A 13,057-nucleotide genomic window follows, 5' to 3' on the forward strand; every position below is an offset into this window, starting at 1 on the left:
AACATCACTGCTTCTCATTGGCTGAAAGAACTCAACCATCTAGACATTCTCTGAGCCTTCCTAAAGCCTAGTTACTCTTAAAATGTGGGGATGGCTCTTCTTTCACTTCATGTTTGAAAGAAAGGGGCCACAAAAAGTACCAGTGTTTCTTGATCTCAATCAGGCTCAGGTGTAAACAGTTCACTCCTGCAAAACAGACCCTCCGGACATGTGCGACCGCAGTACTTGAAGGCTGAGCCAATGATCTCTGGCAATGTGCTCGCTCTGTGACTAGAGCTCTCTTTCAGAATCTGTGAGACCTCAGTTGACTGTCCTCTCTGCCTAGAGAGAGTCAGACCCTACTTTGCTATGTCCCTGAGAGCACATTAGCAGCTGGGCTATTCTGAATTAGAACTGCTGTCAGAGAATCTCTTGCTGGTGCCTTATTCAAGGTTCTTGTGCAATATTTGGTTTCTGTATTGGGAGCATCAAGCATGTGTGTTCTAATGACAATTGTGCTAACCATAAAAAGAGTGGAAATGTGAAAAACAGGCACAACCACATAGCTAGGATAGTGGGAGATAGCTCATACAGAAAAAGGTGGAAGAGGAGTTTGGGATACTATCAGTAGAGAAGTTGTTTGAGAGTGGATGTAAAAGTCTCACCTGGGAATTTAACCCCTGCCTGCCTTGTTCATTACCTCCTGTCTCTGTCCCTTAAAACTGTTTGGAAGGATCATTTTTGTCTGGTTTACAGCTCTGAACCTGAGGACCTGTTACCTACCCAGTAGCCCATGGGTGTCAGAAGAGAGGCCTTTACTGTTGGAGATGTAGAATCCCAGGTGATTCCTCTGATATGGGGCTGGCTTCTTGTAATGGTGGATGAGGATGACAAAGCTGATTGTGTCTCCTATCGTCACAGTGATGTTGGAATTGGCAGAGATGGACACCTCGAGGCTGCTGCTTCGCACAATGGCACTCCGATCACAGGACAGAAGAAGTCTTTCCCCATCATCCAGGATGATTCTTTTGGGTGTGATCTCTAGGTAAGATCTCTCTGGCTTATTGCTGAGGATAGTGATGGTGTTGAAGTAAGTCCGATGCTTCTTGTGGCCGTTGGGTGGTGCAGGAGCTCCAATTAATTGCCCATTCACAGTTACACCTTGCAGGAAAATAATCAATAAATGAAAGCTGGAACCCAGAGTAGTTCTATTGTCTCAAAGATACAAGCCTTGCAACTGAGGACATGCAGATTCACCACATCATGCTTGTGATTATTTCACCTACCAGTATTCAAAGCAGTAAAACCAGTCTGTTATAAAATGATTACCTTATACAGAGCACCTAAATTTACCCAAGCTCAGAAATACTGGCCTTCCCTGGAGACAGGTGCCCCCAGCCCCATTAGTCCTAACGTTGTGTACACAGTGCTACAGGATAGGATCAGCTGCTCCACAGCACAGCCACTTCCTAAGCTCTATCCAACCTTGACCTACCTATCATCGAGATGATGTGTGGGGATTTTGAGCCACGTAAGACAAATATTTATCCTCCTGACTGCTATAGCCTGACCAACCGTGGTATGATTTACCTAGACCACCAATTTGTTGCTGTGTCTCACTTCCGACAGGTCTCTGAACAGGTACTAGACAGTAAAAATGAAGGAGGAGGCTTGTGACTAACCCAAGGGAGACCCAAGCCATCAACACTGAGATGAAATCTCTGCATATCCCATCGTTGCTGAGGGAATCTCTCATTTCTGTCTTCATAGCCTCGACTTGCTAGTGCTACGGAGTCTGTTTTTCTCAAGCTCATTCTGCGTTTAAGCCACAGAATCACTCAAGTGGTTGCACAAATGTAGTTTGTGAAAGGAGTTTAAGGGAAACTTTGACAGGAGCTGGACCTTCTTCACTAAGACAGGCACGAACACAGAAGTATGGAGGCTAGACCACTGCCACCCAGAACAGAGTTCTTATAACTTTATTGTGGGGTTGTTTATCTTTGTAAAACAAGTCTGTGCATTGTCTCTGGTTTTCACACCCCTTCCTCCCACCGCTTCCCTGCTCAGGACATAATCTGCTTATAGCTGCCCTGCTTGGAATTCCAGATCGGATCAGAGCACAGTTTGGGCCCCTGGGGATCAGACTGGATTGGGCAAAGCAGATCCTGAATCGTAAGGGTTTTCTCAAGGCTGTCATGACTCGGTAACCAGTTTGGTGGTCCCTTCACTGAAACAGCCTCAGTGTTGTTGGTTAGCCTGTTTGGATACTTTGCTCTGTCCTGAAGCGAACAGCACTGTAAGTAAAGAGTGAAGTTCCAATAATGGAGCAATCTTGGCAAGGCCAAATCTTTTATTTGCATGTTGTGTCTTTGTAACTAGAGGACTGATGAAGTTGTACCATGAAAGAAATGCACTGTCTCTGCATGAGAAAGCTGAATCCCCTGTGTAATCTCTCAGCATGAAGGTGGCTGCATGGCTCAGGCAAACACTACATGAAATATGCAAAATGTCTGTGGCTTTTCGTTCAGCTGCGGCTGTTGCAGCCCTGGCCAAGAACAACCCCCAGACCATACTGGGTCTAATCATCAGGAACTGAGCTCTCCAATCTAGCAGGACTGAAGGGGTGCCGTGTGGTCCTCATGCACTCAAGTCAGTCTCTTGGATGTTTACATGTAATTGCTGCTCCCTTGATTCCAGTCAATGAAGACCTGAACTAGGAAAAGTTTGGATACAAATAAAGGAAAGTTCCCTTTATGGTTAGGTCTAATCTGTTGGCAAACACTTCTGTGGATGAATTGCGTATGTAACAGTGGCCAGCCCTCCTCCTTGCTTAGGCTTTCTGTGAATTTACCCATAAGCCATGATAAAATTGGAGGTCAGTAAGTGCAAATGAACAGTTTACCACCCCTGCTAATCCAGGTGATTAGAGCCAGAAAACTGATGTGCACTGATTTTCCATTGCTTGGCCAGAAAAGCAACTTTTTCTAATTTCCTGACACTTCCTTGCCTATGAAGCACTTTGGTGCTTAGTCTTAATGCTAGAGAGCTGGCCTTGCACTTCAGCTTTCCTCCATGAGCAATTGCTTTGCTTGGCTGCTCACCGGATTCCTTATGATCAGAGACCAGTCGGAGAATGTCCCCTGGTTGTCCGTCAATATTGAAGCAGACCGAGAACTTGCTGGAGGGAAAATCAATGACGAAGTGAGGGTCTCCATCCGCTGAGAAGACATGGAAAAAGAGACACGTGTGAGAGACTTCCACAGAACCGCAGTGTCCGAGAATGTAACAGAACTGCCTTTCAAAGTGTATTTGTCCCTGTTTTTTCTAAGACCTCCCAGCTTGTTGTTTTTAGAGGGTCAGATGGAGTTTGCCAGGAAATGCCAAGTTTTGCTTTGTTTTTCACAAAGGTTATTTTGTTTTGTTTTGTTTTTCTCACAGAAAAGGTTGGGTTTTCAATGCAAACTCAAAACCCAGTGCAGTCCAGGTGAAAATCAGGATATTTTCTTCCTGGAATATTATTTCAGTGATGTATGAGAGTTGTCATGCAAGTGTTTTATACTGTTCTTCTCCATACTCTGTTGGGAAGCTACATCCCGCATAGCACACAAAAAATGTATCCTCTAACCAAGGACCGTTTCATGGGCACACCTCACACTGAACCCTCCTGGTCCTCAATATCAGATTGGAGCAGTCAACAGCAGATTTTAAACAATCCTACGACCTTAATTTTTCAACAATCTCTGACCTACAGTCAACTACCAGATAGGTGTCATTAATAATAAGAGAAGCCAAACCCCTAGTATTTAAGGTAAATTTGACCTTATCCAATGAAATGCAAGTCTAAATTCTTGATCTGTGTTTATTCTTCAGTGTTTAATGTATGAAAGTATGTTAAGTAGAGGTGCAGAACCAACAGGAAAATAGCAAAACACTATATAATTTTCTTTTTTTTCCTTCAACAATACTTTTTATGGTTCAGCAACATTACTTTATAAAATTTTTGGCTAGTTCTAGTACAGAGAAGATGTGCTTCCTGTTCTCCCCTGATCTATAGAAGTCTCAAACATGAGGATCAAGTGTTGTAGATCATCTGCCTTGCTATGTTACCTCACACTTCTTCTCATTACTGATCCTCTATGTATTTTGGTTTTGTTTTAATTTTTCTCCCTACTCTGCAGGTCTAGTAAACAGGATTTTGGCTCATCCATTGGGACGGTGATACCACAGTGGCATGCAACTGAGGTTTCCATAAATCGACTGCTATTATTTTGGATTATTAAAGGCATGAAAACAGGCACTAACCTGAAGTTTTGGAGATTTTAATTCTTTGTTTATCTTGCTGTCTGTGTATACCTAGAAGCAGGGAAGGAAGGCTGTTACAGTTACTTATTGAGCAGCATTAAGAGCCATAGTATAATAATGTTCCCAAAATATTTTTCAGTGAGATTATGTGACATATTCCTGCAGCTACTTTAAGCTTCATTTAGAATACCAATTTTTCTTCAATAGTTTCTACAGAGCAGTAAGTGCTTCAAGGGGGTGAGTCAGATGCCTAAAAAGTTTGCTTAAGGTCACCCAGTCCTCAATTAGCAAAATCAATATGAAAATCTCAGCTTTCTGTTTACCACCTCTCTGTTCATTGGCTAGATCATCCCTGTTGCCAAAGTCAGTCATGAGACATCACCTATGTGAAAAGATTTCTTACCAGCACATGGTTATTTTTCTCTCATACCTGGTGGTGCCTTGTGTCCCTGCAAGCTCTGCAACTTTTCACCGATGCCATCAGTAGAAGGGCTGATAAACTCCTCTTGAGGTGGTTCTGAATGGAGCCCAGCCTCTTTCATCTTCAGAACAGTGAAGGGAGTAACAAAATTGTAAGTCAGGGCCATTGACTTGGCTTTCTCCATCAAGTAGTCTTTTTCCTGATTGTCATCACTCTTCAACCGGGAGTTAAGCAATTCCTTGATGGTGAGGTAACTCCATGCCCTCTCGATGTAATTTTTATCACCTTTGCCATCTTCCAGGCCGGGAACACCTCTGATATCATTCCTGCTTGGAAGGTCAATAGCCACATCTGTTTTGAGGAGGATGTACTTCTTAGAATTGCTAGCAGTCACCTCCACGTGGAGGCTATCTGACGTGTGATTGATGAGTTTGCCAGCTATTATAATTTCAGAGCCATTGAAGTAGTTAGGGAAGAAGTTCTGGGTGACTTGCTCCACATTGTCTTCAGAGTAATCAACACGGATGTCAGAGAGAAGGGGTGTTCCTATTTCATCATAGAACCTGAAAGAAAGACACATTTCTCACCATTAGTACTGTTCATCCAAGTGTATGCACACACTCTTGCACTTATACATGGCCAAGGATACAGTCAGACTATCTAATATGGCTTCTAAGACATTCAGGAGCAGTTAGAGCTACAGGCCCCAAGTTTATCTATCTACTGCATCCACTGTAACTGGGCCCAGAGAGACAGGAGAGTCTCTACCCTTAGAGATTTTAAAAAATTGAGTGGACAAGGCCCTGAGAAACCTCACCTAAATTTGAAGTTAGCTCTTCTCTGAGCAGAAGGCTGGATTACACAACTTCCAGACTTTCAGAGTAACCCTTTCAACCAGAGTTATCACCTGCCTCATTTTAATTTTCAGTGTTTCTCAGGCATCTAAACAGCATCTCTTAAGTATGTTCAGAAGCATCCCAGCATGGTCTGTCAGTCACCTACCTTGCACTATGACTCAAGAGTTCTGCAAGGAGATATTCGTGACCACTTAAGTTTGCTTAAGAGGGTCTGTCCATCAAATGTAAATTCTTGGCCTCCGAGGCTCAAAGAAAGTACCCTAGTTATTTCAAAATGTACTTTGAAGAGATGCTGTTACCAACAGTTTTCTAGTGCTGTTATGCATAGTATTCCAGAGCCAGAAACTGTAACACCAAGATGTTAGGTCCACCAAAGCTGGAGAGTATCTGAGCCAAAGCTTCTGTATCACTGGAAGAGCCCTAGTTAATAGTTTGGGGTAGTTAGCGTGGGACAGGCAGCAACATGGTTTTCTGAGGGTCAGAGGAGAAAGAAAATCAAGAAGGAATCTCACTATGCCCCCATAAATGAGCACATTTCCAAGGAATGGAGGAATCCTAACTGCTAAATACAGGAGGACTGGCAGAAGAGAACTCACTGATACCTTACTGCTGACTTTCTGTTGGAACAAGCAATGACTTCCGTGGAACCAGAGAGTTTAACCCTATAATGCTTTATTAACATGGCCTACCATACTTCTGAGAATACTTTGCACTGGACAGATCAGAAAGCCTTTACAAGGGTCCAAGGCCTAAGTTTATAGTACTGTGTTTTCCCTGCAGCGATGTGCTTTTGATGGATCTTCCCAAGCTTCTCCCAGAATGCTGTATTTCCCATTTAAATGCCAGACTCCTCTTCTCTTGGCAAGTCATTTGAGTCTAATTTGGTAAATAAACAAAGAACTGGCCTCAGCCCTGTTTTAGTTCAGGTTGCATTTATTTCTCACATCTGCTTAAACAGATTGTCTGGAAGCTGGAGTCACACTTTCTGTTTTATTCTCTATCCAAGGAAACCCAATGCCTGGATTAGTTGGCTTTATTTTAAAGTATCTCTGAGCACTCAGTGTCTTTGATGCAGAGACCTCGATGCATTTTAAAATACGAGTGAATTAAACCTGAGAACTTTCTGTGAAATAACTCCCGGGGTATAACAAATAGTGGAGTGAGGGATACAATCTGTCTTATAGTACAATGCAAGGAATTATCTGTCTAAAAATACAACCCACTGACCACAACAATCAGAAATGACACTGGCACTCATGTAGATTTTCCCTCCAAAAGTGATTTGAATTGGCCTCCAGTAAGTGATTGTGCCTTTCCAAATAAATTTGGCACCAGATGCCAAATGGGTTTGCCATCACTGAGGCTGATAAACAGTGAGCTGTTTATCAGATAGAGGTGTTTGGACAAGTCCTTGCAGTGCTGGGTTCCTGTGGCCCAATCAATCAGCACATCATTCATTGGCCAGGGAATGCCACTTGCTATCCAAAATGCATGTTCTGAGAAGCAAATGACATGGGCAGAGTGGCAGATGGATCTACAAAATCTGGTTTAAAAGGAAGACACTCTTGTCCGTGCATAATCACCACAGAAATAAAAGCACTAGTGGACAGTGCATGGTCTCATTGCTCCAGATGAAGAAGGGACTGGAACACCTGCCTGAGGAGGAAAGGTTGAGAGATCTGGGGCTTTTTAGTCTGGAGAAGACTGAGAGGGGATCTGATTAATGTGTATAAATATATGAGGGCTGGGTGTCAAGAGGAAAGGGGCAACCTCTTTTCACTTGTGCCCTGCGATAGGACAAGGGGCAATGGATGCAAGCTGGAGCACAGGAAGTTCAACCTCAACATGAGGAAGAACTTCTTTTCTGTAAGGGTTACAGAGCACTGGCACAGACTCCCCAGAGAGGTTGTGGAGTCTCCTTCTCTGGAGGCTTTCAAGACCCGTCTGGATGCATTCCTGTGTAACCTGCCCTAGATTGGTCCTGCTCTGTCAGGGGGGTTGGACTCGATGATCTCCAGAGGTCCCTTCCAACCCCTAACATTCTATGATTCTATGATTCTATGAATTAGACACTAACTAGGCAAGAGATCTCTGCACAATGACTGTCTCTTTCTGGTTTCTGAGGTTCAAAACACTATCATTTTGTAAGTGAAATCCAAACATTTTTGCCTGGAAGTACTGACACGCTGCCTGACATTTTAGAGAGAGCTGTGGTTCAGATAGATATCTTTTTGCTGTTCCTCACTAGGGTCTCCCCTTCGACTACGGCTCCCCAGTCACAAAAGAGGAACACAATCTCTGGTCCTGCGGAATGATGAGGATTACAGGAAACTTGTTAGGAGTTTTGGTCACAAAGAATGAGGGAATGAAGCAACTACATGATCATCCCAGGAATGCCCCTTGGTTTTTTTTCAAAGTCAAATATTTTGGATTTTAGACATAAGGTTATCTTTTTCAAAAAAATAAAGAAATAATTTTCTGCCCCTAATTGGGATCTTCATTCCTGAGACCCTCCATGCTGTTTATGTTGTCGATTTGAAGTTAGCAATGCATCCTTTCCTCCCTCTGTCCACCTGCAGAGATGTGGCACTCATGCCTCCCATCTCTCCGGGTTTACATGCCCAAAACAATGATCTGAATTAGGGAGACAAATGCCTTGTTCTGAGGGGTTGGGAAGCTCAGGGGGTCTGCTAGGAAGGAGACAGTTTCTGGGTAGGCAACCTCAGCGTCTGAGCATACTCTGCCTCTCTCAACCAGAGTTGAGCTTCAGAGAAAATTTTGTCTCTTGCAATGTCTCCTTAGAGGATTTTCCTCCCAAAACCCTTGCCCAGAGGACCTGATTCAGCTATAAGCACAAAAAAAGCAGAACAAACCCTTTGAGGTGGCTGGCTGCATCCTCATCCTCCTGGAAATGCCTCGTCATGCCACAGTTCTCCAGTGCCATCCTCTCCAGCAGCTTGTGGTCCACATCATTGCCAATGCCGATGGTGAAGAGGCAGAATTTATCACGGATGGCATCCTTGGTGTTGCTGAGGATTTTGGACGACTGTGTTTCCCCAACAGTGGGCCTCCCGTCCGTGAGGAAGATGATCAGAGAGACGCTCCTGGCATCGATGTCATTCTGAGCAATGTAATCATTTAGCAGCTTTGCACCAGTCTGGAGAGCACCATTAATATTAGTCCCTGGGAAGGTACCAAAATTATTAGTTCATTTCTTCTTCTGAGAGTGGTACAAATAATTTCCCTAAGCTCCCTTTAGCATGATGACAGCATCTCTGTTCATCAGGATGTTCCTTTTCTCTACATGAGGTTGCACTAACCCTTTAACTCAGCTCAGCTCTGTTACTCAGCACCAGTTTGGGATTGGTGTTTATAGTCTTATGAATTGAATTATGAATTACAGTTTTTTATGTATGTGAAATTGCTGTATCCTTGAATGTCTCGATGTACAATAGTCAGCCGTGGTAAGCAGAGTCACAGCACATACCATGTCCTGCAGGTTCATACAAAACCAGTTAAGCTTAATTAGGGACTCTCCCAGATGGTATCTGAACTGGGAAAACAAGTTCTGCTCATTTTGTCTGAAGGGCACAAGATTTGAAGAGAGGAAAAAAGCCTTCAAATGGGGATACAAGGGGTTGGATTTGTTCTTCAACCCCCAGGGGCTAACAAAGTTTAAAGGGAAGAGAAATTGCTTTGATAGCTGAGTGTGTTTTCACAAAACAACTGGCTAGTGAAGAATGGAGCTGCCTGAAGTGGGGAGAGAGGAACAAAACAGAAAGTAAATGAGGGAATAGATGTACTTTAGAAGAATAGCCATGAAAAGGACTCAAACCTACTGTTTGTTCAGAAAAAAAAGAAAGGAAGAAAACAGTACAGATATCTCCTTGGTCCATGTATTTTTTGTGCTAGTCAAAGCAAAGAGGGATTGGTTGTGGAATCTTTGCAAGATCAGTACCTCTGGGTTAAAAATAACTCTCAGAAAAAAGCAAGTGAAATGTGTTAGGAGCCATACACAACAGACTCCTCCTAGGGGTCCAGAAGAGGAGATCTGGGGAGGTTATCATCAAGAATGTGCCAGCAGGTGTGGCCATGCATCATGTACCTAGAAACTTAGCATGCACAGCTCCAGTGACTGCAGCAAGACAAGAAAAGGGCTAAGACTTCTGAAAAGTCCTCAAAATCCAGACTGTGTTTTTTGCAAAATGGTTTTGAACCAAAACCCTGCACCTAAATATCCTAATACTCTCAGTCTGCATCCAGATCCAAACTTTCAGAAAGAATTTTTTCCACAGAAACAGAAGAAAACCATCCCATGCTGCAGATAGTGTCACTTCAAACCCAGCCACATGAGAGCTACCCAGCAATGAAAACTGCCTTTTGCCAAATGCACAAATATTTAGCAGCAATATTTTGTTCCCACTTCTTTAGTGTGTGAGTATGCCACAGCGGTGTAAGCACAGCACATTCTTCGTGTGTGTGGCCTGCGAGCCTGAGTGCATTCATGTTCACTGGAAGATACTCAAGCAACAGCACCTTTACAGGGAAAATGCAGTTAGCCAAAACTAAAGTACCAGTGGCTTGTAGTGGAGAATCATTGCACCCTCCTATTGAATCTGAGTTAATAATTTCCTTTTACTTTTGTTCTCTGGCAGGTTCATGGGCAAACTCAGCTGGTCCCTGCACAGCTGTTTTGGTGCTTCAGGAGTAAAAAGCTTTGTGGTCTGAGTTTAGTCCCACTATTGGTAATTGTTTAACTGGGCAGGTCCCTTGACCACTTCCTAAACTCTTCCTCTCACAATACAAACAGTACGGCAAACCATCCTGTTTGCTGTGTTTTTCCATCAGACAGTTTCCTTTGCTAGGAGTGGTCACTGCTCAGGGGCAGCCATGGAAAGGCCCTGTCTGACCTTCAACCAGCTGTGACTGCTTGCATGGGGAAGGATTTGCATAGGTAATTTTGCAGCTCTCTGCTTACTTGGGGAGTGCTGAACTAGGATGGGCATAGCTGCCAAAGTATGTTTGATTACAAACCTCACTATGGTTTTTTATACTAGTGTCCATAGCCTCATAGGAGACCACTGAATTGAATTAAAAATAGTGCCTGCACTCTGCCACTGTTCTGGGCTCTCCTCCTCTCCCCTCTTCACTGTTGGCAACAAGGCACAAGCAAAAAAAGGACAAGAAATTCTTAAATGTCATTCTGGCTGCTCCTTGATAGAGACAAGAAGATGACAGTACTAGGTGAGGAGCCAGCTCTTGCAGAAGGCAATCCTGCAGCCCACACTGGGTTGTCCATCCATGGAGTTTCCAGCCCAGACAAAACCATGTGCCTGCTTTTACACAGGCTTTCAGAAACTGCACAAGTACCGGCCCTGAGTGTCCTTCACCAGGATATGGTATTTTTTTCCTGTGTCCTCAAAAAATAATCTTGGGAACTTTCCCACTCTGAAAGTCTCACCAGAAAAATGGGAGAATGGGCTCAACTTGGCTTTAATAAGTATATGAGGTCATATGACTGGATCTGGGGACACCTCCCCATCATGTACACAAATAAAGGGCACATATCCTTGTGTCACATAACCCTGAGTGGAGGTAGGGAAGTGCCCCCTTGTCCCACGACCCAATGTCTTTTTACTGCTACATGCCACAGGACCACATTCGCCGCTCTCCATTCTGTGTAGTTAATTGGATAGCAAAATTAATCCCATTCATATCTCTGGATCGTACCTCCAGTAGGTGACATGTTATGAATGTACTTTTTGGCATCTCTTATATTATTTGGAGTGACTGGCACCAGCCGGTCCTGCTGCCAGACCTTTATTCGGTTGGAAAAGCCAATGATATTGAAGTGGTCTTCAGGCCTTAGGTCCTGGAGAATTGTGAAGAGAGCTTCTTTGGTCTAGAAAAAGAAGAAAAGAGAGACCAGTAGGTACAACTATCACTGCTTTAGTGGGACAGAATTTAATTCTTAAGATGTTTACTGATCTTATAGATATCTCTACACTGCCAGTTTGGCTTACGAAGAAAATTGAAATGTCCTTCCCTGTCTCAAGGCCTGATCTCTGCGGTGCCAGGTGCTATGCAAATATAAGACGCAAGAACAACTCTTGCCCAAACAATATCTTGCAAAGTTTTGAGACACATGTCTAGACTAAACTTAAAAATCGTGCATAACAATTAGGATAAAAGCTCCCTGTGACTGGGAGAACCGTGCTCTGAACTATGGGATACTGAATAATGTTGACTAATACCAAATGCCTCGTGGAGTTCTTCTAAAGCCTTCCAGACTTGCTGTAAGTGCCATATGGTTAAAAAGGTTACTTGTAAGTTGAAATACCTCTAAATATGTCAACGATGCAACTGCTCTGTCCATAATTAGAATACCAATTGGTATAGACATTCTCCAATGAATGGTTCCAACAATTAACAAACATTTAAGCTAACATGTTCAAATTAATAAGATATAAAAAGAAGCCCTGACTAGCCATTGCAGATTCTACCTGCTTGTCAGTTTTGTACCAGGTATGTTGTTTTTCCAGCAATATGTCAACATTATATTGCTCTGCTCTTTGTTGTCCTATGTAAATATAGGCAACCAGAGCGAGGAAAGCTGGTATCAAGATGAGTTCATAGCAAGAGAGGTTAAGGTTCCTGGGTAATGGGAAAGACAGGCCACTGAGGATAAGCCAACAGGAAGAGTGCAGTTGTGTCCAGTTCTCCCCAGTGTGACCAACTTTCATTTAGCAGACATGCAGCTGTGTTCACATGGATACAAACTTCAGCTTAGTAAGATCAGCTGAGAAGATGCCCAAAAGCAGCCTCTGTCCATGCAAACATACCCTATACTTGGATGCAAAACACATGGGAGGAATATGAGGCAGTATCTGTAAGTAGAGGGATCAACAGCTTCTCAGCTCTGCCCCTTCTTGGCCACCATTAAGCCTTTCAAATTCCAAGGAAAGCTATGCAAGGAATAATATGGAGGACTCTTCAGCATTTAAAGGTTTCTCTCATGCCTATCAGGGAAATATGTGAAGGGCTTGTCCAGAAAAATACAAAAGGTAATCAATCAGCAGTGCTGGAAACCACATGTTTCTAAGCCTGATGTTGCTATGTAAAGAGAGTTTGGAAAGGAGCTCAAAGGACTGATCAAGCTGTGTCATCAGTATCCCTCTGGATTCTGCATTGAAGCTGCTGATGCAATGATGCAACTGCAAACAAATTATGAACCACAGTGGAATCTCCAATCCTCCCAGCTGGTGACTTGGCTTCCAGTCCATCTGAAGTTAAGGGGAATATTTCCCATAGCTTCAAACATTTTGGAGCCAGGTCTGGAGTCCCTCCCTGTCTGTTTCTGTCCTCTGTATAAACCATTTTCCTCTGTAGGGATTGCAGGATTCATCCCCCAATTTGCTTAGCTGGAACATTGCTCCACGTCTCACCACCATGTGTTTTATGAATGTTTCACAGATAAGAATGCTAAACCAAATGTTGA

The 13,057-nt window shown here is 43.4% G+C and overlaps 1 protein-coding gene across 1 annotated transcript in view; it reads right to left on the bottom strand.

Annotated features, from left to right (window-relative positions):
• Positions 1-13,057, bottom strand: part of ITIH5 (inter-alpha-trypsin inhibitor heavy chain 5) — a 50,641-nt gene that overhangs the window by 3,295 nt on the left and 34,289 nt on the right. The window contains exons 8-13 of the mRNA XM_068401921.1: positions 11,290-11,461; positions 8,433-8,742; positions 4,712-5,265; positions 4,282-4,332; positions 3,081-3,197; positions 763-1,140 (exon numbers count right to left, since the gene is read on the bottom strand). Coding sequence (XP_068258022.1) covers positions 763-1,140; positions 3,081-3,197; positions 4,282-4,332; positions 4,712-5,265; positions 8,433-8,742; positions 11,290-11,461 — 1,582 coding nt within the window. The remainder of the gene's footprint in view (positions 1-762; positions 1,141-3,080; positions 3,198-4,281; positions 4,333-4,711; positions 5,266-8,432; positions 8,743-11,289; positions 11,462-13,057) is intronic.

This window comes from Nyctibius grandis, chromosome 5, assembly GCF_013368605.1.
Source record: "Nyctibius grandis isolate bNycGra1 chromosome 5, bNycGra1.pri, whole genome shotgun sequence".
Classification (NCBI taxonomy): Eukaryota; Metazoa; Chordata; class Aves; order Nyctibiiformes; family Nyctibiidae; genus Nyctibius; species Nyctibius grandis.